At 36.8% G+C, this 27020-nt stretch overlaps 2 protein-coding genes across 3 annotated transcripts; both read left to right on the top strand.

Moving 5' to 3' along the window:
- The first annotated feature begins 37 nt into the window (after positions 1-37).
- Positions 38-6860, top strand: LOC120345993 (uncharacterized). Its single transcript, XM_039415617.2, has 4 exons — positions 38-2024; positions 2572-2708; positions 2872-3068; positions 3977-6860. The coding sequence occupies exons 1-4, from the start codon at positions 767-769 to the stop codon at positions 4164-4166; spliced, it is 1782 nt and encodes a 593-aa protein (XP_039271551.2). The 5' UTR covers positions 38-766; the 3' UTR covers positions 4167-6860.
- LOC120345637 (kelch-like protein 11) lies at positions 6822-25997 on the top strand. 2 transcript variants are annotated; one of them, XM_078115035.1, is made up of 12 exons: positions 6822-6990; positions 7823-7943; positions 8839-8992; positions 12016-12233; positions 13083-13229; positions 13919-14018; positions 14803-14819; positions 15988-16168; positions 17271-17405; positions 20939-21097; positions 21461-21605; positions 25178-25997. In XM_078115035.1, exons 1-12 carry the CDS (start codon positions 6926-6928, stop codon positions 25299-25301), a joined length of 1566 nt encoding a protein of 521 aa, XP_077971161.1. In that variant the 5' UTR covers positions 6822-6925; the 3' UTR covers positions 25302-25997. The 2 variants fall into 2 exon arrangements, with proteins under 2 accessions (XP_077971161.1, XP_077971162.1); XM_078115036.1 differs by having other exon boundaries at positions 13919-14012.
- Positions 25998-27020: the final 1023 nt, after the last annotated feature.

Consider the following 27020-nt stretch of genomic DNA (forward strand, 5'->3'; position numbering starts at 1 on the left):
TTTCTGTCTGGTTACAAGTTTTCAATTAAAAATGTTTGGGTGTGGATGGTGGGGGGAGAGGTTTTTGACCAAGGAAACTGCAGTGGCGAGCAATCACTCATAGATAATCATGTTCAAGGTTATTTGAAACTGAAAGCTCACATTGAAACCATGATGTTAGGCTAAGATTTCTAACTTCGAATTTTTGAAAACTACATTGAAATAAATTGTCTTATATATATAGGTTGTTAACATCAAACACAAAAAGTTTTACAATGCCAGACCAAACAACAAATTTGGCAATTGGCTGATTGTAAATGTTGGAATATGTTTTCCATTGCACAACTGAATTTGTGTAAGGATTAACAGGTTCGAATCCCATTAACAATTATGGGTGGGAGCTTTCCAATATAAAGTCTATGCAACTGAAACTATTGACGGATTAGGTAATCCAATACAAATTCTCAACTTGCAACAATATTGGGAAGGCTAAGTTTCGCCATATAAGTTCACTGATCAACCTTTCTCTGTCCTCAATAAGTAGGTTGAACTCCAACTCTGGCTATTTGTACTGAAATATTGTCAAGTGCTTTGAGAATAATTCACTTACACATTCGCTTTATAGATACACTCAAAATACAATTTATTTTCAATTTCATTTTAGTTTCTTTTTGCCATGAACTAAACCAGTTTTAAATTGCTCTATATTCTTTTCTTAGAATAAAACTGTACATTTAGTTATAAAATTCTAGCATTCATTGATTCACTATATACGGTAGTTTATGCCATGGCTTCTGAATTTGAAAGTTCCGTGGAACCAACACAATCACAAAGACTGATGTCATCACTTGAAAGGTTGAGAAAAAGCAAATTTCTTTGTGATTTTGCTGTTAAAGTCGGTGACAAATCATTTCTTGTCCATCGCACAGTTCTTGCTGCTTCTTCAGAATATTTTGAGAGAATGTTCGCAAGTAACATGAGAGAAGTCAGTGATGGTTTTGTTATTATGAAGAACGTTGACCAGGATGCAATTGCGCATTGTATTGACTTTATGTATACAGGAGATATCAACTTTACAAGTGAAAATATTGAACCAATTTTGCATGTGTCCTGCATGTTACAAATGATTGGCCTGAGAAACCGTTGCTTCAAATATTTGCAAAGTCATTTGTCTCCTAGAAACTGTATTTCTGTAATAAACTTGGGTAAAATGTATCATCAAAAAGCCTTAATACAGCAAGCCGAGAACATTATTAGCGAAGATTTTGACTCATTTGTTTCATCAAAGATGTTTCCATCAGTTGAGAAATCTGATTTATTGCGGTATATTCAATTTTCGCATGTGACTTGTCAAACGTCATGGCGAGCTGTAATAACTTGGGCAAAAGCAAATAAAGAAACCAGGGTTGAAGATATTATTGAACTTATAAAATCCATTAATATAAGTGGATTTCCTTTCAAATTCATCCTTGAAACTGTCTTGAATGATTCTTTCGTTAAGAGGAATTTAGAGATAAAGAAATCAGTGATATGTTCGCTTTTTTCTGATGTTAAAAATGTTAAAAGAAATCTTAATATTGATAACTGCTTTGTTCTTGAACAATTAGCAGAAAATCAAGATCTTAGCAATGGATTTGTGATTCAAAATGTCATAAGAATCTTCATGGCTCAAAATTTTGAACTCATAATCAAAAAAGAAGAGTTTTTGGATATTCACAAAGATGATATTGTTTTTCTTTATGAGTCTCCTCATACTATATACTCCATGGAAACCAGCAAATGGTTTGCAGCTTTGAAATGGGTTAAGAAGGATCTTAAAAGCAGAAAACGCAATTTTTCTGAAATATTTGCTCTCATTAAACTTGGAAATATTTCATCTGAATTTCTCAAACATGAAGTACGATCTGAATCTCTGGTTACAAAGTCAGAAAAATGCAACAATCTGCTCATGAATGAATTGTTTTCTCGCTTAACATCTGGACAAAATATCCAAACTCAAACCAAAGACTCAAATACAAATGTGCATGTGGACTCTACCAGAAAAAGTAATTACGTTAACTTGGATTTGGCTATATTGCAGTGAGATCTTTGTCATATTTTACCCCAAACAATTTGTAAATATTATAATTTTGATTAAAAAAACTTGAAAAATTAAAAACAAAATGAATTGAATGATCTAACTCTATAATACCAATATGTTTAGATTAGGAATCATTGTTTGTATATTTTATTCTTTTATGTAGATTTTTCCTTCTTAATTAACTCATATCATAATATAACTTACCGGTAGGTATCTATCAGTTGGGGTTACGCGAGATTACCTTCGCTTGCTTTATGTCTTTGGGCCAGTAGATTCGTATTTGTATAATGCAAGGATGCTGTAGCAAAAATAAAGATGATCATTATATTTAAAATAAGAGTCTCGCTGCACACTAATGCAAATTTATTTCCGTAATGTTTCATCTGACGAGACTTTGACATATCATTTAGTTTAAATCAAATATCATAATATAACTAATGTCTAATTTACCTACTCTGTATTTGTATTATCTGTGTGTAAAGTTTCATTTGAATGATTTCTATTTTTTTTAGGAAAGACTCACAAAATCAGTAATCAACAACCACCCAATGGCACAATGTCACAGAAAGCATTATGGCATATTATGCCCGGTTATACAGCACTGGGATGTTTTGAATTAACCTTTTCTTTCCCCCATGGATGTTCACAGGTATTTTTCGAAATGAAATATTGAATGTGTAAATTAAACGTCAAATTATAACATACCCCTTTTTGTAATAATTTTTTATTACTATTTAATTGTTAGAACATCTAAAATGGTTATTCTAATAATAAATACTGATAAAAATACTCAAAGTGTATCCATATTTCAGGATTTATTATATCATGCTGATAGCTTTTGTGCTTATTTACCTGATGACCCAGAAGGGTGGGAACTTTGCAACTTATTAAGACAAACATTCAAAGCTGAGTTGCTTTTTAACATTGAGAATATTGATGGCCAGACGGGTCAGATTGTGTGGAATAAAGATATTCCTGTTAAAACCAGCATTTATGGAGGACCAGCAAGGTCGGTAGTCTTTGAATAGCTATCCTACGCTGATGTTACTCAGTATGCTGTGCACCGCTATGCTGTTACCGCTGGTTACCTCATCTGTACTTTCCGTTGCCCGGAGCGTGTTTTTTTTGTGATGGATTTGGTTTTTGAACATTATCCTTTTCAATTACATATATTTGTTCGACTTCTTTCTATTCTACCTGTATCAAAGTTAGACTTTTATCATGGTGTTGATGCTCGATAACCAACATTTTTCGTGCATCCTTTATTGTGAAATGCCATTGTCCTAGTTTTTGTTTGCATCAAGTGTATGTCTATTTTGGTGAAAAATAAACCAATGACTGACTGAGTAGTGGTCATGGATGGCTATTTTATTGAGTCTATAAATAGTTTCCCAGGACAAAAAAATTGGACAGTAATGTAAAGCAATGTATTACAATTTGTATTCCCGCTAATTGATTTTCTCAATTTCACCAATGGTTTGATTACATAAGAAGCATATACAGAGGTGGGAGCTTCCATGCTTGTTCCCAAAACAATATTATGGCTTTACACTTATCTATATATTATTCTGTTTATCTTTTTTTTCAAATTTACACCCCCTCGAATATTAATCTCGCTGATTATAAATAAAGCACAACCGGTGTTAGCAAAACGATTTAATTTGCCGACGTTTCGTATTTCTATATCATGCCCTGATGAAGTTTTTCTGAATTGAAATTTGAAACGTCGGCAAATAAAATCGTTTTGCTAACACCGGTTGTGATTTATTTATCATCAATATGAATTTACCTGGTTGAGAGAACTAGTTTATTAATTTTTGTTGTTTTTGATGTATTAACTTTTATTTTGTAACAAATATCTGTTTTTATTTGAATATTAAATTCACATGACTGATTGAACTTCTTGTTTGGTTTTAGAAATGGTTATCCTGATCCAGGTTACCTAGGTCGGTTACGTTCTTCATTGAAGGCAAAACTGTCATTCTTCAAACCAAGAACAACTCCAGAAGAAAACAGTGCAGTGCTAGTTCCTGTTTACTCAAGCCTTATCAACGAGAGCGAATTTATGTCTGAAGAGAGTGATTACGATGCTGATACTGAATATTGAAATCCTTGCATTTCTGCTATCATAGTTCCTTGATAATATATAAAGAAAACAGTGCAGTGCTAGTTCGTGTTCTTCCAGATTGGGATTCAGATATTTTATTCCGTCGTGGAATATTCTAACGACACAAGTAAACAATTATAATAATAAATGATCAATTTATATCAACAAATATTTCCACAATCGAAGAGGGGTCGCGAAGGACTACTAAAGTCATCATATCAGTGACACCTCCACGCTAGCTAATGAGCGTAAACTAATTTCCGAAGACAGTAACTATAATGTTAATATTGAATAATGAATTTATTTTTAAACTTTCCAACTGGAATTTCCCTCTAGTTATATATAGAATATGCGCAGCTAAAAAAACTTTATTTCAGTTTTTTATAATCTATGATTTTAAATCATTATTTGCCTTGTGTGTTCATAACTTATAATTTTACAACATCAATTCACTTTACCCTAATTAAAGAGTTTTGCTGCAGACCAACATAAATGTATTTTCTGTATCAGTCGACCAAAACTTTGCTTTTCTAGTAGGATATGATAGGATTTACATATTTATCCCGTGGGAGAGAAAAGCTGATAAGACGGCTCAATCATATGGCGAACCACGGCCTCTGCTCCGGTTACCAGTCCAGGTCTAGTGGGATTAGTTGGTCAGTTGTTTTCGCTAGCATGGACTTGAGGGTTGAGTGGTTACGTGAACCACCCTACGGCGGCGAGGAGTCCAGCAATCCTTTTGCACATGATCACCCCCGCTTGGGATTTGAACCTGCAAACCCACACAAGCTAATCAGAGATGCGGTGGCGAGTGTATTCCTAACGCTTAGCACGGTGCGCCACACCGCCGAGCTATAGCCATGGTCATAGATTAAAATGCGTGCCTGAAGAGATTGGTCAGACAAAACGTTACAGAAATACATTTGTGTTGATGTGCAGCAAGACTGTTGAATGGCATTTTATGGTATTTATTCCTGCTACAGCATCCTTGCATTATGCACATACGCATCCACTTGCACAATGGTATGGAGGAGGGCGACTCAACTGGCGGACCACAGTCCTAATCCGGACCCTTCGAGTATTAAATTTGAACCAAAGCTGCTTGATTTCAAATGCATTGTTTTTTCTGTTATCTCATAATCATAATTCTATTTTCGCTAAACCATTGAGGAATAAATTGTCATAGCAATATAAGTTCCTCAGATCATCTCCTCACTTGTTTACCCTACTCGCGTTGGCTAATCAGCAAGATGTCGATGGGGGCGTAAAACGGGTGCTATGGGGACGAATATTTCAGATCTTCTCAGCAAAGTCAGCTCTCAGCTACACAACTGAAGCCTTGCCATACCGGCACTGAAGCGCGATACTTAACATTGCTCTTGTACTTAATAGGGTATATTTTTAGAACGATCGGACCCCGGTAATTTTTAAATTTTGGACCTTCAGTAAAAATGGTTGAGTAGCCCTGATATAGAGCAAGAAATGGTAATTAGTCTTGTGTAATATAATTCATTCATTGCATATTTTTTTTCTTGTTGCGCTTATGTAATTCTAATGCCATTCCCTGTAAATATTATTTCTAAGTTTTGAATATGATTTTTTTTGCATGGATACAAGTTTTCAATTTTTTTTCAATAATGGTGACCTTGTAATGAAAACAATAAATCAAGTTTGACTTTTCATGATCTGTAATGCTGTATTTTTATGTTTATTCACTTTTAACTCGAAGTTAGGCCATATTGGATAGTTTTGTTTTCAAATTGTCTGTATTTGTCAAGTCATATCATAGGTATACAGGTGTCGCTGCACGATAACCAGTGTTGCTTTCTAGCACCTTCAGATTGAAGTACCAGTCTTGCTTCGTTTTATACTCTGTATTCACGAAATATATTTCATGTATTGTGGGAAAAAGAACTACTGATTGTACTACTGGGTTCAAGCCCTCCACTTCTCGATAGCGCATTTTCAATGCCAAATCCAAACCACTCCTCAAGTTTCATCGATGTGCTTTACATTTTGAAAATATGTGTTTTATTATGCTATATATACATGGCAGAACCTCAAACTTTTTTGAGGCAGGCATATATATCCCTCTTCAACTTTGTTTAGATTTATTATGCCAATTCAACAATTATAGAGGACCAGAAGTAACGCATCAAATACTTATCAAATTTTTATAATATTCTCAAATGTTTATTTGCATGATCTGTCAAAAACTGCCCTCACCTGAAGCCTATTTTCCATGACCTGCAATTTTCCCATGCAATTTTACTGTTTGCTATTTTGATCAATCAATCACATTGTTTTTTATTAGACATTCAGGCAAACAGGAATAATAAATTGAAAGTAAGATAAATTTGAAGAAAAAAATGATTTGGGAACACCAATCCAACCTCTTTCGGTTTCCTATTACCTCCCTTTTTACAGGAAAACTGTGTTTGTTACCATTTTGCTAATTTTTTCTGCGATTGTTTTCATTTTTCTTAAAAATGAACTGGATGATGTCCTCTTGAGGCTTGTGTTGTATGATTGCCACCCAACTTGAACCAAGAAAACGTTTAGTCGAATTTTTTGTCATATGTGTATATATTTTGTAATCATTTAGAATATTTATTTAATGAATTCTTTATTCATTCAGTTCTATGAATTCTTTCATTTCTTCAATTTTTGTAAAATTTATCATTTAATTTTAGATTTTTATTCAATGTAATTTATCTTAAAACTTTATAACTAAATCATCATAATTGTATATTGTAACAATGGAAAAAGAAACTCCTCTAGATGGAAATGCTCATTCATCAGAGATTCTGAGTAACCTGAATAGGTATGTAAATGTCTTTGTAAGGTATATTAGATTTATTGATATGTCAACCAAAAACAAATAAATGAAAGCATACATACAACAATAAAAGGCACAATGTTTTTTGGTAAAGACTGGAGGGAGCGATTCGACTATCCAAGTCAGCTCCCCCTTGTAATAGTCTGTATCAAATGCCGTCTAAATAAACAAAAACTTTACTTCTTCAATGGAATTTCCAACAAATCATTTATTATGAAGATGTGCTTTACTGTTTTATTTTTTAATCCGTTAGGTACACAGCTTTCAGAGATATTTTCTCGATGCTGATGTATAGTCAAATTTTTGCGCTCCAGAAGTGTATGAACCTAAATGGAGGTAACAAATTTTGTTCGCCTACTTTACATCAAGTTGTGTAAATGCACTGAAACCTATGGGCAAAAGAAATATATTCACTTGGCTAACATAGACAGTCCCCGTAATAGAACTAAAATCAGAACAAATTTATGGCCTCACCCTAACCTGGTACACACACTACAAGAGTACCCAAATTTTGGGATAAAATAAAGTATGATTATAGCACTGAAGGGAGGAAATAATTATCAGTGAGACAGCGCATATGTCTAACACTGCATTTTGCCCTAGTCTTAGTTAAAATATGGTATGGAAATCAATTAAATATTAGGGGGTTAAAGAGTGAAACAGGAGTCGAACATAGTGAAATTAAATAAATTACCTTTGGATGTCAGGATTGTCCTGCAAGGGTATTATTTTCATGAGAGATTGCTGAAATGAAACAATAACTATGGTGTTTTATAAGATTTTTAAGCAGTAACATTTTATTCACCATTCCAAACAGTATGAGGAAGGACAAAGGCCAATGTGACTTCTCAATAAAAGCAGGATCTGAAGAAATTTTCGCTCATAGGAATATACTCTCTGCTGGATCTGATTACTTTAAAGCAATGCTTTCTCACGATGTAAGTAAAATAAGTTATCATTTTTATCCTGAGGGAGAGAAAAGGTGATAAGACAGCTCAATTATATAGTGTACTATGGCTTTCATCTGATTACCATTCCATGTCGAGTTTGGGATCAGTTAGAACACCCATCCAATGATGTCTGTAACTCTATTGTTTGCATATCAGTATTGTTGCCATACTGCTTGTCTTTGTTATGAAGGACAGTGCAATGCTTTGTATTATGGCCAGATGGTTGGTACTTCTGCTGATTGTTCAAAACAGTCCATGTAGCCCAAGTTTGACATGTATAAACTAGTTGAAATTAGAAATTTGAATTCATCAGAATATTATACTTTCGATGATAGTAATAAAAGTCAATTTTTTTCAGCAGCTCAAAATAATATAAAGTTTACTAATTATTCTCAACAGTTTAAACAGGAGGCCTGCATATGTGAGTAATTTTGTTATCAAAAAGTAATTTTCTTTGAGTTCCGAGCTGGAGTCAGAAACAAAATACATTAGGGCTTGGGGTCAGGAATTGAGTTCAAAATTTTTTTAAGTTTGAGTCAAGAGTTAACTTTTTCTCAACCCAGCGTTGGGGTCGATTGTGATATTTTCGCAACCCACAGCTCTGGTTCGGATAAAATTGCTGATTCTCATACTTTGCTGGTGTGATTTCCATTCAATTAGGTATGAGAGGACTGCTGGACTCTCTGTCATTGCCAGGTTGTTAACTATCTACCATCCAAATTGGGAAGATAAATAATCGAGAGACCATGGTTCGGTATATGAATAAACAATCTCTATTTCTTCTTGAATATAAAAATCTAATCCTACTCGTCTTCATTTATAAAAAATGTCAAAATATAGTGCACAGCATAGTGTTGAATAAAAATGTTTACATCTTTCTCAGACGAAAGAAAGCCAGGCTGGTTTTGTTGAGATAAAGAAAGCAAGTCCAATTTGTGTGGAGAAATGTATCGATTTTATATACACTGGAACAGGATCTGTAGCTGATGGAGATCGTCAAGATTTGATGTATGTGGCTCATATGATGCAACTACAACGTGAGTTGTGAAATAAACTACCGTGTTTCCTTGAACAATGTCTTACTTCAATTTTCTTTGAAAAATGACCCTAGGGCCTATTTTTGGGGATGTCTTTTTTTTTCATGTATTATTAAAAGCAAAATTACAAGGTGGGAAATTATACATAACAGGAAAACCAATATTCATTTACTTATAAATAACTGCTAAACATCTATTATTGATCATTTAAAATGTGTAGGAGAGATTTTTTGCTATCAACTAGGTCAAAAAAATTTTCGCGCGATCGACTAGGTCTTATTTAAAAGGGAAGTAATCAATTTTAAAATCCAGTCTTAGTCTTATTTTCTGTAAAACACGGTAGTTGCTCCTTACTTAATAATATATATCAGTGGGTGTCTGGACAGGGCCTTTTTTAAACCAAAAGCTGAATAAGTGTCATAACTCATAATTATGGGAAAATGTGGCAACTGTTCCTTCGTAGTGGAATCCTCATACCATGATATGTTCACAACTAATACAATCCTCCCGATTGGAATAAAGATTGTTTGGCGATTGTGAAAAAATCAAAAATATAATTTAACCTTTGAATCTTGACTTGGCAGTATGGCCCATCATGCTAACTGTTAAGAATTTGCTTTCCATTGCAACTCTGACTCCCCTTTTGCAGGTTCGAATACTTTAGAAACAATTATGCGTGAGAGAATTGCTGGACTCCCCGCTGCCGTAGAGTGGTTCATGTAACAGACACCGCACCTCTGATTACTCTGCGTGGGTTCGCATCCCGTGCGGGGATGGTCATGTGCGAGAGGATTGCTGGACTACTCGTGGGCCGCCATAGGGTGGTTCACATAACCGCTGGTCCGTTAGGGCTTCCTCCACCATCAAGTACACGCTGCTGAAAACAAACTAACCGGACTGGTAACCGGATGAGAGGCCGTAGTTCGTCATATGATTAAGCCGTCTTATTGACTTTCCTCTCCCAGGATAATTATGTAAATCCTATCATACTGTCTCCTAGTCTTTCTTTCTCTAGGAATATGATAATACTATCCTATTCTCATAATGATGATCTGTAAACCAAGTTTGTTGCCTACTTGTATGATAAAAGTGAAACATATTTGAATATTGATAAAGCAAATCGCTAGACCCGTTTAACTCTTTGAACTCTGAATCCCCAGAACGACGCTACTCTCTCACCCTGACCTCCCACAGCGTCGCATCGATTTGACGCGTTAAAAATTTGTAATATCCCTAATTTCAAATCAAAATAACTTTTAAACCATTAGATATCAGATGGTCTGTAATATGTCATTAAAAAGCTTATCTAGTCTTTTATTTTTAACTGGCATTATTTTTCACGAGATGTTTTGATGAGATGTGTGAGCCTATTTTTAGCCCCATCTACTATTTTTTTGTATTTTGGTAATATTTAATACATTTTTTAAAATGTATCATCAATATAAGTAAAATTTTGAAAAGTATACAAAATTACCTTTCGGAGAATATACGGATGACTTTCTCAACATACGCATAACTCATTTTATTGCAGAATTTGTACTATCGATTCAAATGGTTTGCGAACAAAATTGATCAACTATTTTGACGCCAAGTTTGCATAACGACGCAAAGGGCGACGACGACATTTTCGTTCATGCGAAGTTTCGTGCGTAACTCTTTGCGTGAGGTATATTGCGCAATTGCACATCTGGTCGTTCACAGCTTGAGTTCAGATTGTGTCATCATTGCATCAGTATCATATCCTCGGCCGCAGATAAAACCCTTTCAGACGAATTTTGATCGAACATGGTAAAATTGCTAGAATATAAAGGCCATTTTATATACGTTTACTATTTGGATATGGGACGAAAATGAATGGCCAAAACGAAATATTTGATCCTCGTGCATTTATGAGGTTCCGCCGGAAAGATCAAGGCTAATTATTCACCGTTGGATATCATGAAGATTGAATAATAAAAAAAAACTGATAACGGATACACGGAAGACATGGTGGCACCAGTAGCTCACCTGGTCAGTGTTTTACATTTTGCGACCTCATTAGATTTTCGAAATTACTGCATATACGCTACATTCCTGATATCGCTATATTTACAATGGATTTTAAACGAAAGCTTTGTCCAGATGAAATATTGGATAGTATTCATCTATCGGAAGAAGAAAATATGGCACAATAAAACTCAGCAATGGCGCTAAACAATGCATCCATCGATATGTTCCATCATTCCGTTTTTAGAAATCCTTATTTTTGCTATTCGTATTTTCATATCTTTATGCAATTAAAACGGCAATAACACTGCGTATTGTGTGTTTTAGTCGAACAGATTTTGAGGCTGGATGTAATGCGTAAATTTCCCCGTGTATCGTTTACAAGTCGTTAGTCGCTTCACGAGTACGAACTTGAGCAAATGACGTTACGAGCATGCGAGGAAAAGTGTTTCTCGTATGAAACGTAAACGTGCTACGTGCCAACGTAATTGCTTAACGTCGCTGCGTAACGGCGTAAATGTGTTAGGTCGTTATTTACGTCACCTTGACGTCGCCTCGATCTTGCGACAAACAAAATCACGAATAAAAATGCTTCTAAAATTTGAATGGTGCAACATAAGTTCAATCTAATGGTATCACTGAAAAGCTATCTTCAAATTCCACAAATTTTGTCGATAATGTACTAGGTTTTATCAAAAACAAATTGAAGTTTTGTCAATTAGATTTGAGCAATTTTCAAAAGTTTTTTATGCTTTTTAATTTTGCCAATTTTCATAAGATGATCACAATATTTTATCTCAATTTTAAAATTAAACTTAGTGCTGTAGATTATCTTTCACACGATGTAAAACTTGTCTAAATATATTGAATGGTTCGCGAGATATGAGGTTTCAAAGTTGCATACCTCTTACGGGATGCGAAAGCCGCTAAAGCGGCTTTCAGCAGCGTCAGAAGACTTTCTCGGGAAAGCGCTATAGCGGCTTTCAGGGTTCAAAGAGTTAATTAGTTTTTCATAACTATATGAAATATATATTCAGGGCTATGTGATGGAATTGCTGTATTTCTGGAGAACGATTTGTCACCTGAGACCTTTGTCTCAACGAAGCAAATAGCAAAAATGTTTAATTGCAAAAAATTGGAAAATCATTGCAATCAATTTGCTATGGGGAATTTTCGATTAATTGCTGTTTCGGAGAATTTTAAGGACCTGGAAAAGGATGATGTTTCTTTTCTTCTGACTTCCAAAGAGGCAAAGGTTCGTATTATTTCAATGATGTGTTTAGCATTATAATCTGATTGAATTCTTGTGTATCCAGCCATTTAGATGTAGTATGTTGAAACTTGAAACAGATGTTGAGAAGACTGTAGTGTTTTGCATTTGGCATGAACTATTGTATTTCTGGCGTTCCAGAAGTATGGTGGTTGGTGGTAACTAACTTTGTTCGCCTACTTTACATCAAGTTGTTTAAATGGACTGAAATCTATCGGCAGGGAGCATATTCACTTGGCTAACACAGACAGTCTCTGAACTCGTAATATACCTAATGTAAGGAATAAAATCGAGGCCTAACCCTCCCTAGCCTGGTAACCACACTACGGGAGTACCGCATTTGTTAGGTCAGGTGTAGAGCTTGGGCGTGAACCCAACAGTATAATCAGTAATCAGTAGTTCCTTTTTTCACCATACATAAAATACACTTCATGAATACAGAATGGGAGACGCCAGAAACCAATACTGGTTATCGAGCAATGACACCCTTATACCTATAGACGATATTTTTATACTGTACTGTTAGTTGTTATGGGAACATTTACCATTTCTATGTATCTAGATGTTATATGGTCAATTTTTTATGAGAGGTCGCCAACTGGATGTGAAGTTCATATCAACATATTACCTTGCTGGAATTAGTGAGAAGTTTTATGATTTGCTGAAATAATGTATAATATGAAGTTATCAAGAGCAAGACTGCAAGCATTACTACAGAAGGGAAACAAAAAGCGACATATGCTTCTTTATAACATTATGCGATTTGTGTCATATTCCTTCATTTCTTTTGTTATCTTACCTATGATTACTATAAAGAAGAATCATATTTTTCAGGCAACCGTTGATGATAAATGTAAAGCCTTAATTCTATGGGCTCAATACAAATCAACTGAAAGAGCTTTGGTTTTTGGAGATAATTTTAAAATGCTTGATTTGAGTAAAATGCGGACTAAATACATGAGATATTTGCTAGAGAATGAGGTATTTATTGCTGTTTCTTAGATTGTGTGTCACGATCAATTGCCTTGGTGTTGACCAACCCGTGCAGGTTCTGTGTTTGTGGTTGTTTATCACGTTTGAGACTCTTGACTCCACATTGTTGCTGAGAGGGTTCAATGTCTGCGCATGCATTCGAAAAATAGGCTTGTTTCTTGCTTACAAAATTTTTCGCAATTTTTCTGTTAATTTCACCTGTCAAATATAACGAGCTATATTTTGTACCCTCATTCCCTCTCCCTCCCCACTTCATAAAGATTTCAAATCTTTTTAATACTTCATGAACAAACAGTACATCTCCCCAGTGATTTCAACCTTTATTCTGACATTCCATCTTTCAGAAACCTCTCTTTACCTAACTGTATTACTGTAGTACAGTTATTACCGGTAATTTTTTGATTACACTCTTATACCCAGTGAGTGCCCGGAGCTCCGCAATCAGTTATCTAATTCTTGATGAAACTTGGCAATTCTTGCTTTGAGCCTACTCATTATTAAAGTAGAACTTTCCAGATATCCAGTGTAATACAATTATCCCCTAAACAAGACCCAGTTATATGACAGCTCTTCATGACAAGAGCCTACTTATCATTTAAGATAAAAAAAACTTAACCCTGCTTGAGACCCAGCGTTATAAAACCCATTTATTAAAATAAATAACTTGTTGTTTCTAGCCACTTGTCTGTGACTCGAAACCATGCTGGAAAATCCTTTTTGCTGCACTGATGGACAAAGCGAAAATAAAATCTGAAGACCATATCATAAATGGTGAATGTGAGATGTTAGAGTTTTCTAGTTGCTGTATATCCTCACATATAAGCCAATGCCCTAAAACAGTGAATTTATAAATATTTGCATATTATAAGCTGATCTTACAATGGTACGTTCTCATCGTGAGAACTTGCATGGTTCGAGTTTTAGCTGTTGGAATTAAATTGGCATAATGTAATTTCATTTGAGTGTTATCAGAGTTGGCACGTATAAGCCGACCATTTAGTTTTGCAACTCGGCTCATATTTGAGGATATACGTCAAATCCATAACTTTGATTGGGATTGTAAACAATCTCAATCTTGTTTTTAGAAAAGCGCACCATGATTTTTTATTTGAGCTGTGTTAATAGCTTCACTCCAACCAAGCTGCTAGTAATGTTTGTAAAGATCAAAATATTACAGGTTCTGTATTTACTGCACAATTTAATTCACCTTGATGGTTGATTTTTGCTTGTGCAATAACCTGTGGTCTCGAGTTAAGATCTTGAGTTCCCCATGACAGTCACCTTACCAATTTGTAATAATTTGTATTGTAAAAGTATCTGGTATGTTCAGTGCAAAGTTTAGGTACCTCATATATGTTGTGTATCATGAAAAGAACAAGTTTTATTCTCAGCCTATGTTCAAAAATATGCATGAAATTACCTAAATACAATGTTCTTGTATGTAACTTTACATGGAATAGCATTTTACTATAATCTGTGGAATGAATAGTTAGAATCGGTACTGCATGTTACTAGGTTAACTTTTTATTGTAAAAGTTTCTAAAATGATGTTCTATTTCAGATAAACCGAAAAAAATGGTAAGCTCACTTCTATTATACATATTGGGTTGGCTTAAGGGCGGTCCAGAATTATGTGTCCCAATATGGTGGTAACTAATTTTGTTCGCCTACTTTACATCAAGTTGTATAAAGGGACTGAAACCTATGGGCTAGGGGTATATATACTTGACTAACACAGACAGTCCTCGAAATCGTAGTAGCATTAAAATACGAAAAATCGGAATTAAGGTGTTTATATAAACTAAAGCACACAAATATTATAAAAATGTTATCAGTTAAAAGAAAAGTAAAAACATCAAGATATTAGTAACAATTTAGAAGGATAGAAGCGGAAGGATTTCACCATCACCCATATACAATAGAACAAATTGTAATAAGTTTAAACAAATTAAAACCATTATGCAAAACACTTTAAGGCTACTTTATATCTTCTAACTGCAATAACCTGAAACTCTGATTTGTCGTCATAACTTTGTTCAGTTGTTGCTGTGTTTGATAAAACTTCGAAGTCAATTCAAGGTTTAAATCTAGAAAACAATCAGTTGGTGGAACTGCGGGTACCTGATAATGTATTATCATGTTTTTCTTTCAACGGTGTAGGACGCAAAGTGCAAAGCATTCGGGATACTCTCGCCACCGCACCTCTGCTTACCGTGTGTGGTTTAAAATCCCATGCGGGGATAGTTATGTGCAAGAGGATTGCTGGACTCCTCACCGCCGTAGAGTGGTTCACGTAAACGCTGGTTGGTTACGGCTTCATCCACCATCAAATCCATGCTTCCAAAAACAAATGACTGGCTAACTAATTCCATATCAACATGAACTGGTAACCGGACAACAGGTCATTCTTCGTCATATGATCAAGCCGTCCTCTCTCTCTTTTCTTTCCACTGGGATAAATATGTAGATTCAGCAATTACAATGGAGATAGCTTCATTGTAATTGCTGAACCGTCCTGTGCTGGTGTAGATGCCAACAACATGTATATACTTGGATATGATAAAACAAGCTATTGCTTATCCCTGCATGGGATTCGAACCGACACAGGGTAATCAGAGGTGCAGTGACGAGCGAATCCCTAACGCTTAACACAGCGCGTCACACTTCTGAGCCGAAGTAGACTTTTGTCTTGATAAATTCAAAGAGAAAAATTACTGTTATAAATTTCAGTTTTATGGTATTTTAGAGCATTACAGATGAGATTGCTAGTAAACAATTTGTGGCAGTCGTCATTGATAATGATATTTATATTCTTGGATATGATAAGACAAACTATTGTTTAAAAAACTATTCCGATCCTGAAGCAACTTGGGTTCGAATCTCTGATCGGAAGTCAAATGGTAGACTGCGTGCAGTGACTTTGAATGGTGAGCTTAATTTAGTATTTACATTTCATTCACCAATTCCGTATGGTTACTGGTTCTGAGCATTAGGCATTAGGAGTATACTTGCCATTGTTCTTCTAATTACCCTGGGTGGGTCCACAGGTTCGAATTCTATTGAAAATAATTATGTGCGAGAGGATTACTGGACTCCTCACCGCTGGAGGATGGTTCAGGTAATGGATGGCCGGTTACGGCTTCCTCCACTATCAAGTCCATACATCTAAAACAAATAATTGGCTAACAAATCCCATACCGGAAATAAACTGGTAACAGGACAAGATGGCTGTGTAACACCATGTGATTAAGCCATCTTTATAAGCTTTCCTTTCCCTTGATAAAAACCCTACCTTTATATCAGGTAAACCTTATGTTCCAGATAATGTCATATTGGGATAGTAGTGGTCTGATCCTTGTTCTCCCATTCTTTAGCTTACAAATGACAGCATAGAACGATTGTATAGCACTGTTGGAAATCCACTGAAGCATTACTTCCTGAGTATAAATACTACCTACCGCTCGCCACCGCATCTCTGATTACCCTTCGTGGGTTCGCAAGTTCGAATCCCATGCGGGGATGATTATGTGCGAGAGGATTGCTGGACTCCTCGCCGTCGTTGGGTGGTTCACGTAACCGCTGGTCGACTACGGCTTCCTCCACCATCAAGTCCACGCTTGCGAAAACAAAAAATAACTGGCTAACTAATTCCATACCTGTCCTGGACTGGTAACCGGACGGGACGCCGTGGTTCGCCATATGATTAGGCTGTCTTATCGGCTTTCCCCTCCCCGGGATAAATATGTAAATCCTATCCCTATCCTAATTCAGTCTTCCGGTTGAGTAGAGGCAACATGTAGCTTATATCGCTTGTGCTGAATGAAACAATAATTTATACCAATAAACATCCATCCCCCTCTTGCGGTGATCTATTCGAAATGTGTAAGAATGTTGGTTTTTTGTTATTACTCATTATTCAGATGTATATATATATCCCTATTCCTAATTTGATTCGAATTTGTTAGAATCGGGCTCAAGCTAAGTACCATTGGATGCAATCTGTATATAATGTATTAAAATATGTTTCAGGCATAATTTACGCTTTCGATGATTCTAAGGATTACAGTTCAGCTGTTGAAAGTTTGCGAGCTCCAAATGAGACATGGCGGCAGGTGACTGAGAAACCAGTTCCATCCTACGAATGCTCAATTGTGTCAGCAAAAGGTTTGTTAACCTTACAGACCAATTAACCCCGGTTTGCCATATAGCAAGGAGTGAAGTCCTACTTGGATATTTTTTACTTGTTATAATAGGGATTTACAGTCAAATTATTTTTGGAATTTTTGGTCTTTTCAGAACAGCAGCAATATTTCTATGATACATTTTTTCAATAACTTCTTATACTAAATTTGGCATCAGTGGCCATTTGAAGGTTATTTTTCTGCTTTTGGACAAGTGTTGGTATTTTATTTGGATATTTGGTTGAATTTAACCAAATTCTTCCTGCACTTTTTCCATAAGTCTTGAACCTCTAGTCAGTGGCGCAACCAGGCCGCTTTCAACGGGGGTCCGGCCGGAATTGGCACAGTGCAATCACGACGTAAGTCGCAACGCTACTAGGTTTCGCCTCAACCGTCGGAAACAAGATAAATTGCTCCTGGTTGTATGTATGTATGTATGTTTATTAGTCTCGTAGTAGTAAGCAATATAAAAAATTGACAATATTCATATTGGAGACGGGACGCATGTACAAGGCCGTACTGGCCTAAAACAAAAATGTTCGACATGCACCCCTTTTGACAAGTACAGAACAAAAAATATTAGATTGAATGCATACACTGTTTATACAAGATAAGTTTATAAGACAGGACAATATATATAAAATATACAATATATATTTAATAGGGATACGCCATCGATTGAATCAATTGGTGATCAATTCAACGGTGAACAAATTGAAATTCTTCATTACCGCAATTTTTCATGTTTAGGATAAGTTATCGCTGTAAGACTGCAATATTAATTGTGCTATCTCGGTATATATGATTATAATATATGAGATGCGTATTTTAAAGGTAGATGCCTGGATATTACACGCTGTCGATACTGAGTGACAGCGATGGCACAAGATTCAGACTTTAAATAATAGACAAAATAAGTTATTGAAAATGCACAGTTTGACACAAGAGAGAGAGAGAGCGTGATACCATTGCCGCATTCAATTATCATCGACAGCGCATGATTTCTACTCTTAAGGTAACTTATCACATCCTCGAACACAAAAATATACGCAGGCTTGCACGTCATTTACGAATTAATTTTCAGTTACGTCGGCAAATTTGGAATTACGTACAGGCGTAATTATTGACTAACGTGGTGGCTACATGTCTTGCCATTCTGGAATACTTACATCGAATTCAGAATACCGAATCATATTCGATTTTCATAGTTATTTAAATAGTGTAAATTCCGCACCTAGTTGATGGATAAAAATGTAAGCAAAAGTGTAAATGTATTACTCGCATTATATATTTCATACTATAGTAAACTGATATGATACAAAAATTAGATATGAATCAGCATTAAATAATTGGTAATAATATACCCACCGAGAATTAATTAAAGGCGGGGCCAGCGGGTACCGCACTTTGTAAGGATCACGTTAAATATTGCTGTATAATATCAGATTCAACCACTATCAATTATAATAATCAAGTATGGGTCAGCGTGTTTATTCTGTGCGAGCAAGACTCGTGAAATAAAGTTGAAGTAATTTTGATTTTGTAACGCAATATGAAAAGATCCATTTTTTATCACAAAATCTGAGGCGCAGTTCTTACCACTTCATGGCAGCTCCTGCCACGAACGAACCGCGGCAGCTCTTGCCATGGTTTTATAGCGCTATTCTGTATTCAGTAATCAGTATTAACGGTATATTCACAAACTAATGTACCAAATTCTAATTGATCATGCGGAATTATATCTACTTAAACCCTAACCCCAAATCCATCAAGACTGTATCCATAAGAAAAACGTTCTAACTTACCCAATATTTGTCACCCTAAGGGACAGCCCTGTCCTTACGGCCCACCTGCCGAGGTTACGGCAGCAAAATTTTACCTGCCATTGGTTTTCAATTTGCTGCCGCGGTAACGGCAGCTCGACATTGGTTTGTGGCAGCTAAAAAGTCAGTCGCCATAGGTTTGGCCGTAGCGGCCATGGTATGGAAATACCGCCATGGTTTTGCGGCAGCTGCAGACGCCATAGAATACTTAAAACTGCACTTGCAAAATCTCGATTTTCCGTCCTTAACCTTCTATCGGATTATATATACCTAGACTCGGCCCCACTCAATACATGTTTGCGTAATGCCGCTAAATAGTTGGTACGGTTATGATTAACTGTTTTTACCAAATGCATAAACTTTATTTGATCTATCCTCGACTAAAATACCACAGACACTCGACCAAACGTGTGTTGATCTTGGAAGATAGGACCGTTGACTTGGATTCCATAAAATGTAAATTTTTGGGAGTGCTGATTTGCGATATAACTTTGTATTTTCGGAGAAGAATGTCATAAAAGTATTTGAAATTGAAAAAAAAATATGCGCAAATAATATTTGATCTAAATTTATCGCAAATAATTTAATAACATTTAACGCCTGGCTTTTGATTTCGTGAAGTCGGAACCAATAATTAATATATATAAACTAGAAAGTAAAGAAAGAAAAATTTTTGTTTTGGATTGACGAAGTTCCGCATTCTGAATATGTCGGGTGAAGTTGTCGTTCCTGATGTCTCCCGCTTTTATGGGTTCTTTAAGATCACCGTGAGAGATTTCGACGCGCGCTAATACGCTCGTCTTTGATTAATTTGAAACCCGAATTACAAAAATTAACCATTGGCGCCAAGCAGGCGGAAACCTAATCCTGTTATCGGATCCTTTTGAATTCGGTATTTTGAATTGCCCATCTCAATATGTGCAGAGAGATATTTGTGACGCAGGGAGAATTTGCACAAATAGAGTTAATCGACACAATGGATGTTTACGTTCTAAATAATCTCGCAAGGCTGACAAAAACAATCAGACATGAAATAAATTGTGCCCAAATATGTTTTTAAGTTGAGCAATGGAGAACGGAAACGTTCTTTGTTACCAATGTCGCAACAAATTATGAAAAACAAACGCATTTATTCAAAGTTGAACGAAAACAACGTTCATTCAATCGTTTTTTTGCAAATAATTGTTGTTTATTCTAACGCAAATTTTTCAGTTTCATTTTGTTGTTTCTGATTAGTATGGCTATTTGTCCGTTTCATTTTGTTCAGCCAGTATCAGCTCATTCAGGTAATTTAAATATACATCCATGTCTTAATTTTCTACCTTTATGATTAGAGAAATCGGCGCCAATGAAAATTAAGGTCACAAGCACGTCATTACATAGCGATTTTCCCGTAATTACGTAACTGATTTTGGTCGATTACGTGCAAGTCCAGCGGGGATAGCGTCATTATTAGGTAACTAACAGCGATCGATAAGGCATGATTGAAGTCGGGCGGTGTTGAATTAAGTTGAGGTGATAAAGCACTGAGAACCGGAGTGTTATGATCGCGTAACGTCGTTGTTGAACGTGGAACAATATAAAAAAAAAACGAATTTCAAACGATGGGACACGACCCCGTGACCTCTCCGCTGGTTGCGCCACTGCCTCTATAGTATTGTATTATCTAAAAATGAAAAATAAAGGTTTTCAGGATTCATCTTCTGTCTTGGAGGATACAAAAAATTATATTCTATTACCGACAATCTAAAATTTGATCCAGTTTATTCAAAATGGCACACATTACCCAACTTGCCTGCTGGAAGATGTTATGCTGCAGCTGTTGAGTTGAAAAAAAAAATCTATGTGCTAGGTATGTAATCGTAATGACGACTCGCGTAGCTCTCCGAGGTTACTTTTGCCTAATACCAATGCCAGTTACATTATTTCTGGTGCTTACTCATCCAAGACATAATTATGCATCAACGATTTTCATTAAATAGATAATAAATCACTCATTGTTGTAATCTCTGGAAAACTAATAATAAAATGACTGTCCATTACCAACATAAATTTACCTAAACTAGGCGAATAACTGCAACAGCCTTGTCATATTAATAATAATTTGAAAAGTGGGAGTTTTTGTGCCCTCACCTTGTAGTTCTCTTTTCTTTATCTGAAAAATTAACCCGATGAACTTGTTTTTTCATCACTGGTTTTCATATCTCTATTTTAGGAGGAAGCTTAAACGCGGACTACCTTAACACCACATTATGTTTTGATATCACATCGGAAACATGGACAAATATGGCATGCATGCATCATGCAAGATGGCAACTTGGGGCTTGTATTGCACAAAACAAAATTTATATTATCGGAGGGTGAGAGTCTTTTCATCCAATATTACTGATATACAGTGGCGGCGCGTGGTCATTTTGACAACCGGGGCAAGCTACTGCGGGACCAAGTCACCCCCATCTACGGGGACAGGATGAGCGCTGTAAGTTCTCCCATCGTTTTATGAGTATAAAAACCATTCCATCGGTAACAACCAATCGGCAAAAGCGACAATTTTTAACGATAAGAAAGTGTCTTTAAAACCGGTCCAAGTCAAAGGATTAATAAATATAGACATAGTTTATTTTGAAACCTCTTTCAAAAGGAAAGGCAATATTTACCCAGATAAATACAATGACATATTAACAGAAACTTCGGGAAAGCAGACAAAACCTAAAATAAGGTTTAAAACGTTACTATGAAGAAAGGAAAGATAATGCAAAAATAAGGACATGCGTCGCTCACTCATAGATATATATGCTGCTAGACTTCTACTACTTGAACATATATGCAACACGCCGCGGTTTCTTGGAAGCAAAATCCTCAATAACGCGCTGATTAAAGTCATGCATCCCAGAAATAACGTCTCTGTGAATGGATAAAACAGCCAAGGAATTTAATCTATCTTGCTTCATTGTGTTTCTGAGATACGTTTTAATACGCTTCAGCGTGCTGAATGTTCGCTCTGCGTCGGCGGAAGAAATAGGCATCGTCAAAATGATGTCCAGAAATTTTGCCGCAAAGGTAGTTACTAGAGTGTTATCTATGAGGAACCCATAGAGCGCGCAAGTTGATGTGATGTTCAAAAAAGTTTGATTGGTGTATATACATCGCAATTCATTTTCCAATTTACCCACGTTTATCATGTGGTAAAATTAGGAGACAGTAGCCAACAAATGGATGGGAAATTGACGTGCAAATTTTGAAAAATTTTTGGGGTTCATCAAAGAGAACGCGGCAAGGTGTTCAGTGCGCAGACGATCGCCTATTTGATTCACCAGAATGTCACAGCATTCCTATGCAGACAAAATCAAACGCTGCGTTGTTTGCCCGCGGCGTAAAGAAGCACTCCATGTGTCGTCGTATTTTATTGTTTCCCGGATACGAGATACAGCATCGCAAAAGTCTGAAATATACGACTGCACAGACGCTCCATCCATTAGCCTTGACTGCAATGCGCCGTATAATACATCCACGTGATAGAATATTGTGGAGAAAAAAGCGAGAAAAAATGAAAACTCACCATCTTCTAGCAGACGCTTTAGACCTGCCGTATCCCTCACAGAGCGTTCGTCCCAAACCGGAGAGCTCTGAATGCCATTGAAACACTCAATGAGCTCAGGCCTAATTTCGGACACGCCCTGCACCACGCGTGATTGGAAGTTCCAACGTGTTGGTGCACAAGCTGGGAGACGGCGGCTACATATCTGGCGAAGGAGGTCAGAGCGCTTCGGCGAAACGGAAAAAAATGAAGAAAACACCGAAACATTTGCAAAGAATATACGGACGAGAGGAGTATCAAGACACATATTTTTAATAACGAGGTTAAATTGGTGTGCATAACAATGTAAAAATGCGCATGAGGAAAATCTCCTTTTATATAAACTTGAACACCATGTTTCGACCCACTCATGACTGCCGCGCCGTCATAAGTTTGAGCTATCAATTTTGACTTCGCGTTGTAAGGCTGTAACACTTCTTTCAGTACAGCCGATATCCCGCAAGCCGTGCGATCAACGATTGGTACAAAGCTGTGAAATCTCTCGGTAGGTTTACCATCTTTCACAAACCGAAAAATCACAGCCATTTGGGAAACGCACTGATGTCAGTTGTCTCGTCAGACTGAATCGAAAGGAACTGGCAATTCTCAATTTCCAGAGCCAAATGTTGTAAATAAATTTTATACATTGAGTCGAGCAAATCATTTTGGATATCCTTAGATGTCCCTTTCGAAACAGTTGCGGCATCAAGATGATCTCTCAATACTGTATCTAGGGATGCGGTGTATTCCACCATATCCAAAAATACCCCTCTATTAGAAGAGCCAGCCCGTTCATCGTGCCCACGGAGGGACAGCTCGTGACAACCAATGAACTTCAAAACATCTATCAATCGACCGAGAACGTGGCGGTTTTTCTCGACGTTTTGGTTGTGCCGACGAATAGAAACCGCGCGTCCTTCATCCAACTGTGCTGCAATATTAACATTTCCGAATGTTCGGTATTTTACTGCATTGTCCAGATGCTCCATAGAAGATTGATGATTCCTGGCACGCTCGGAAAGATGTTTAAGATCTCTAAAACCAAATTTACACCAACGTGAGTCACGGGCGGTAGCAAAAAGTAGGCAATAAAAACAAAAAAGTGCATTTTTGTCCTCGCTGTAACACAACCATTCGTGTTTTTTATACCAAGTTTCTGCGCAGAATGTACGCCGACGCTTTCCTCCGTCATGGGATTGTTCCAGTGAACAATTTTTTGGTTGATAAGGCCCAAGACGTTGTACCTCTAATTTTTGTTCCAGCGGCAGCTGCGAAAACGGAATGCGAAGTAGTGCATCAACCTTATTCATTATGAGGTCTAAGGCTAAGAAATGCGAAGCCGGAAAGAAGTGAGGAGCTCAAAAGAAATGTGGAAAATCGAAAGCAAATGGACTAAAGGTCTCTAACTGATTCAAATAGCGAAACAAGCGACAAAAACGAAGGCGAGGAAACTATCAACTCTTCAAGCAACCAACGAACGAGAAGGAATGCGTGAATATGTCAACACGTTGTTGTAAGAAACGTCGGCATTGTGTCGTCATAATTTCGGGGCTAGCCCCGATCGGCCCCGATGATTTAGTAAAAGAAACAGAAAACAAACGCGGCGAGTGGAAGATAAAAGAGAGAATACGATATACAATGAGCAACTGGGGCAAAATCGGCGTCGCCCCGTCGACGTTCGGCGAAGGCTTTGCGAGCGAAAAATGAACCATGTCGGGAGAATATGGCTAGTGTAGACAGTCTGTGCAACCGATATTGAGGTATTTTTCGAATATTTTTTATTATACCGAAAAAACAACCGGGGCAGTGCCCCGGTTGGCCCTATTGACGCGCCGCCTCTGCTGATATATCTATTTGAAATGACAAATGATTTCCTTCGGCACCTCTGATATCACAATTCTTCATTTACTCTGATATAAAAGCAGCAAAACTTTTACGGCTCGGCAGTGTGGCGCATCGTGCTAAGCGTTAGGAATACGCTCGCCACGCATCTCTGATCACCCTTCGTGGGAACGCAGGTTCAAATCCCATGCGGGGATGATCATGTGCGAGAGGATTGCTGGACTCCTCGTCGCCGTAGGGTGGTTCACGTAACCGCTAGTCGGTTACGGCTTCCTCCGCCATCAAGTCCATGCTTCCAAAAACAAATAACTGGCTAACTAATCCCATACCTGACCTGGACTGGTAACCGGACGAGAGGCCGTGGTTCACCACATGATTAAGCCATCTTATCGGCTTTCCTCTCTCCGGGATAAATATGTAAATCCTATCCTATATTTGAAACCATAACACTCACTGGCAGAGGTGCCCATAAATTCCTTGCTGACTTGGAGTTAAGTCTCTTATTTGTAACAGGGCTGGTTCTGACAACAACATTGAGGAGTATGACCCAGTACAGAACACTTGGAAAGTCGTTAGAAAAACTACTGGGAAGAATATTGAAGCTGAAGCCTCACTTTCATTAGTTCATATGATGTAGCAATATAAACAACCACTGCAACTTATAAATGAAGACCACGCCAAACATTAGTGCTGTTTTGTTGAGAAGTCTTCTGTATGATAATCTCTTGAAAAAGTAGGTTTATTTCGATTACCCGCCCATGCTCCCGAAACCAAATAACTAATCCCATACCCGACATGGAATGGTAATCGGGCAAGAGGCCGACTTTTCTGTCTCTCGGGATAATTATGTAAATCCTATCCTATCCATAAAGACCTAGCCAACAAAACGCATGGGGAAATGCGAAAAAGAGACAATAAATGTGCAATGCGTGGTCTCACCGACACAAAAATATTACTACATGAGACACATAGTAAAGATAAGAGGGTGATGCTGTATATGGACACGAAGACCACAAAAAGTTTCGAAATAAATAATAGGAATAGTCTTCTAGTGGCAAATACAATCTTTCACCACTGAAAATTCAAAAAATTGATCCAGTAGTTGAGTAGATTTTTTCATATGGTAACAACAACAAAAATGCTATCTACAACATATTAGCAAAATGATACATAGGTCCAATTTGTGTCCAAGTAAAAAAACACGGTCGGACGCCGTCAAATTGGACGAATAATGCCCTCTTCTTGACTTAAATTATATTATCTAATAATCTGTAGTAATTTTTATTGGAAAAAAATATACATATGTATTCAATAGTGTGGTGTCGAATGTTTTAATGGTATGATATTGTGGTTGCCGCTTAAAGTAAACGCTGTTAGACGATAACTGCCTGTTTCTTCGGTTATCTGAAAGTTGCATCCATGCCCGATTGTGGGTCCTATCACCGTGCTTTACCGCTTCAATCATACTTCCTTATACGGTTACCAGTAAAATTTAATATAATTTGGTAAATCAGGTGGTCTAGCCCAGTGGTTCCCAAACATTTTCATCCAAATGTCGAAAACTCTATATATATATAACAATTTGCTATTCTATTGTCTTATTTTTAACTTTCAAGTGTTGCATGCGATCAAAAGCAACACACCCACTCAATAATGTGAGACCTCGCGTATATTTTTTTTTGTGCTATTTGTTAGTTCAATGTTTTGTTGTCGGTCCGCGAGACCATTTTATTTGATATTCTTTGTCCGCCGATGTAAAAAGGTTGGGAACCACCGGGCTACTGGATCGCCTAAAAATCTTCTTAGGTCGCCCATTTTGGCGACAAAAATATTTCTAGAAAATTCTATTTTATATCGGTTATTGAGGTATTGCTCAATTTTATCTGGGGAATATAACAGCGTCTTTACTGCTTACATGCTGATTAGTACGCGAGTATATCATTGCGTAGCGAGATTTAACAAAATTCATTTCCTAAAAAATTCGCGTTGCTGAAGAAAGGGTTTTGGGAACAACTGGCCCAGTAATAATAGACGATAAAATAATTGATAAAAAATAAATAAAACTGATTATAGAGTCACGAGAGCAAACAAAACCTTAGATAAGGTTCAAAACTTACAGATTTTAGATTGAAAGATGTTGTTAAAAGAGCTGGTATATATTTGTTCACCTCAGAGTATTAAATTAATCGGCGTGGCTTATCGTGCTAAGCGTTAGGAATGCGCTCGCCACCGTACCTCTGATTACCCTGCGTAGGTTCGAATCCCATGCAGGAATGGTTATGTGCAAGAGGATTGCTGGACTCCTCGCCGCCGTAGGGAGCTCACGTTACCGCTGGTCGGTCACCGCTTCCTCCAC

The sequence above is a fragment of the Styela clava genome, chromosome 8, assembly GCF_964204865.1.
Source record: "Styela clava chromosome 8, kaStyClav1.hap1.2, whole genome shotgun sequence".
In the NCBI taxonomy this organism is placed as follows: domain Eukaryota; kingdom Metazoa; phylum Chordata; class Ascidiacea; order Stolidobranchia; family Styelidae; genus Styela; species Styela clava.

Excerpts from the sequence above, each read along its gene's own strand:
- LOC120345993 (XM_039415617.2), top strand. The coding sequence starts at position 767 with ATGGCTTCTGAATTTGAAAGTTCCGTGGAACCAACACAATCACAAAGA. Across the intron at positions 2,025-2,571 it reads TGTGGACTCTACCAGAAAAA|GAAAGACTCACAAAATCAGT; the intron begins GTAATTACGTTA and ends TATTTTTTTTAG. Across the intron at positions 3,069-3,976 it reads ATTTATGGAGGACCAGCAAG|AAATGGTTATCCTGATCCAG; the intron begins GTCGGTAGTCTT and ends GTTTGGTTTTAG.
- LOC120345637 (XM_078115035.1), top strand. The coding sequence starts at position 6,926 with ATGGAAAAAGAAACTCCTCTAGATGGAAATGCTCATTCATCAGAGATT. Across the intron at positions 7,944-8,838 it reads AAGCAATGCTTTCTCACGAT|ACGAAAGAAAGCCAGGCTGG; the intron begins GTAAGTAAAATA and ends CATCTTTCTCAG. Across the intron at positions 21,098-21,460 it reads AAAAAAAATCTATGTGCTAG|GAGGAAGCTTAAACGCGGAC; the intron begins GTATGTAATCGT and ends TCTCTATTTTAG.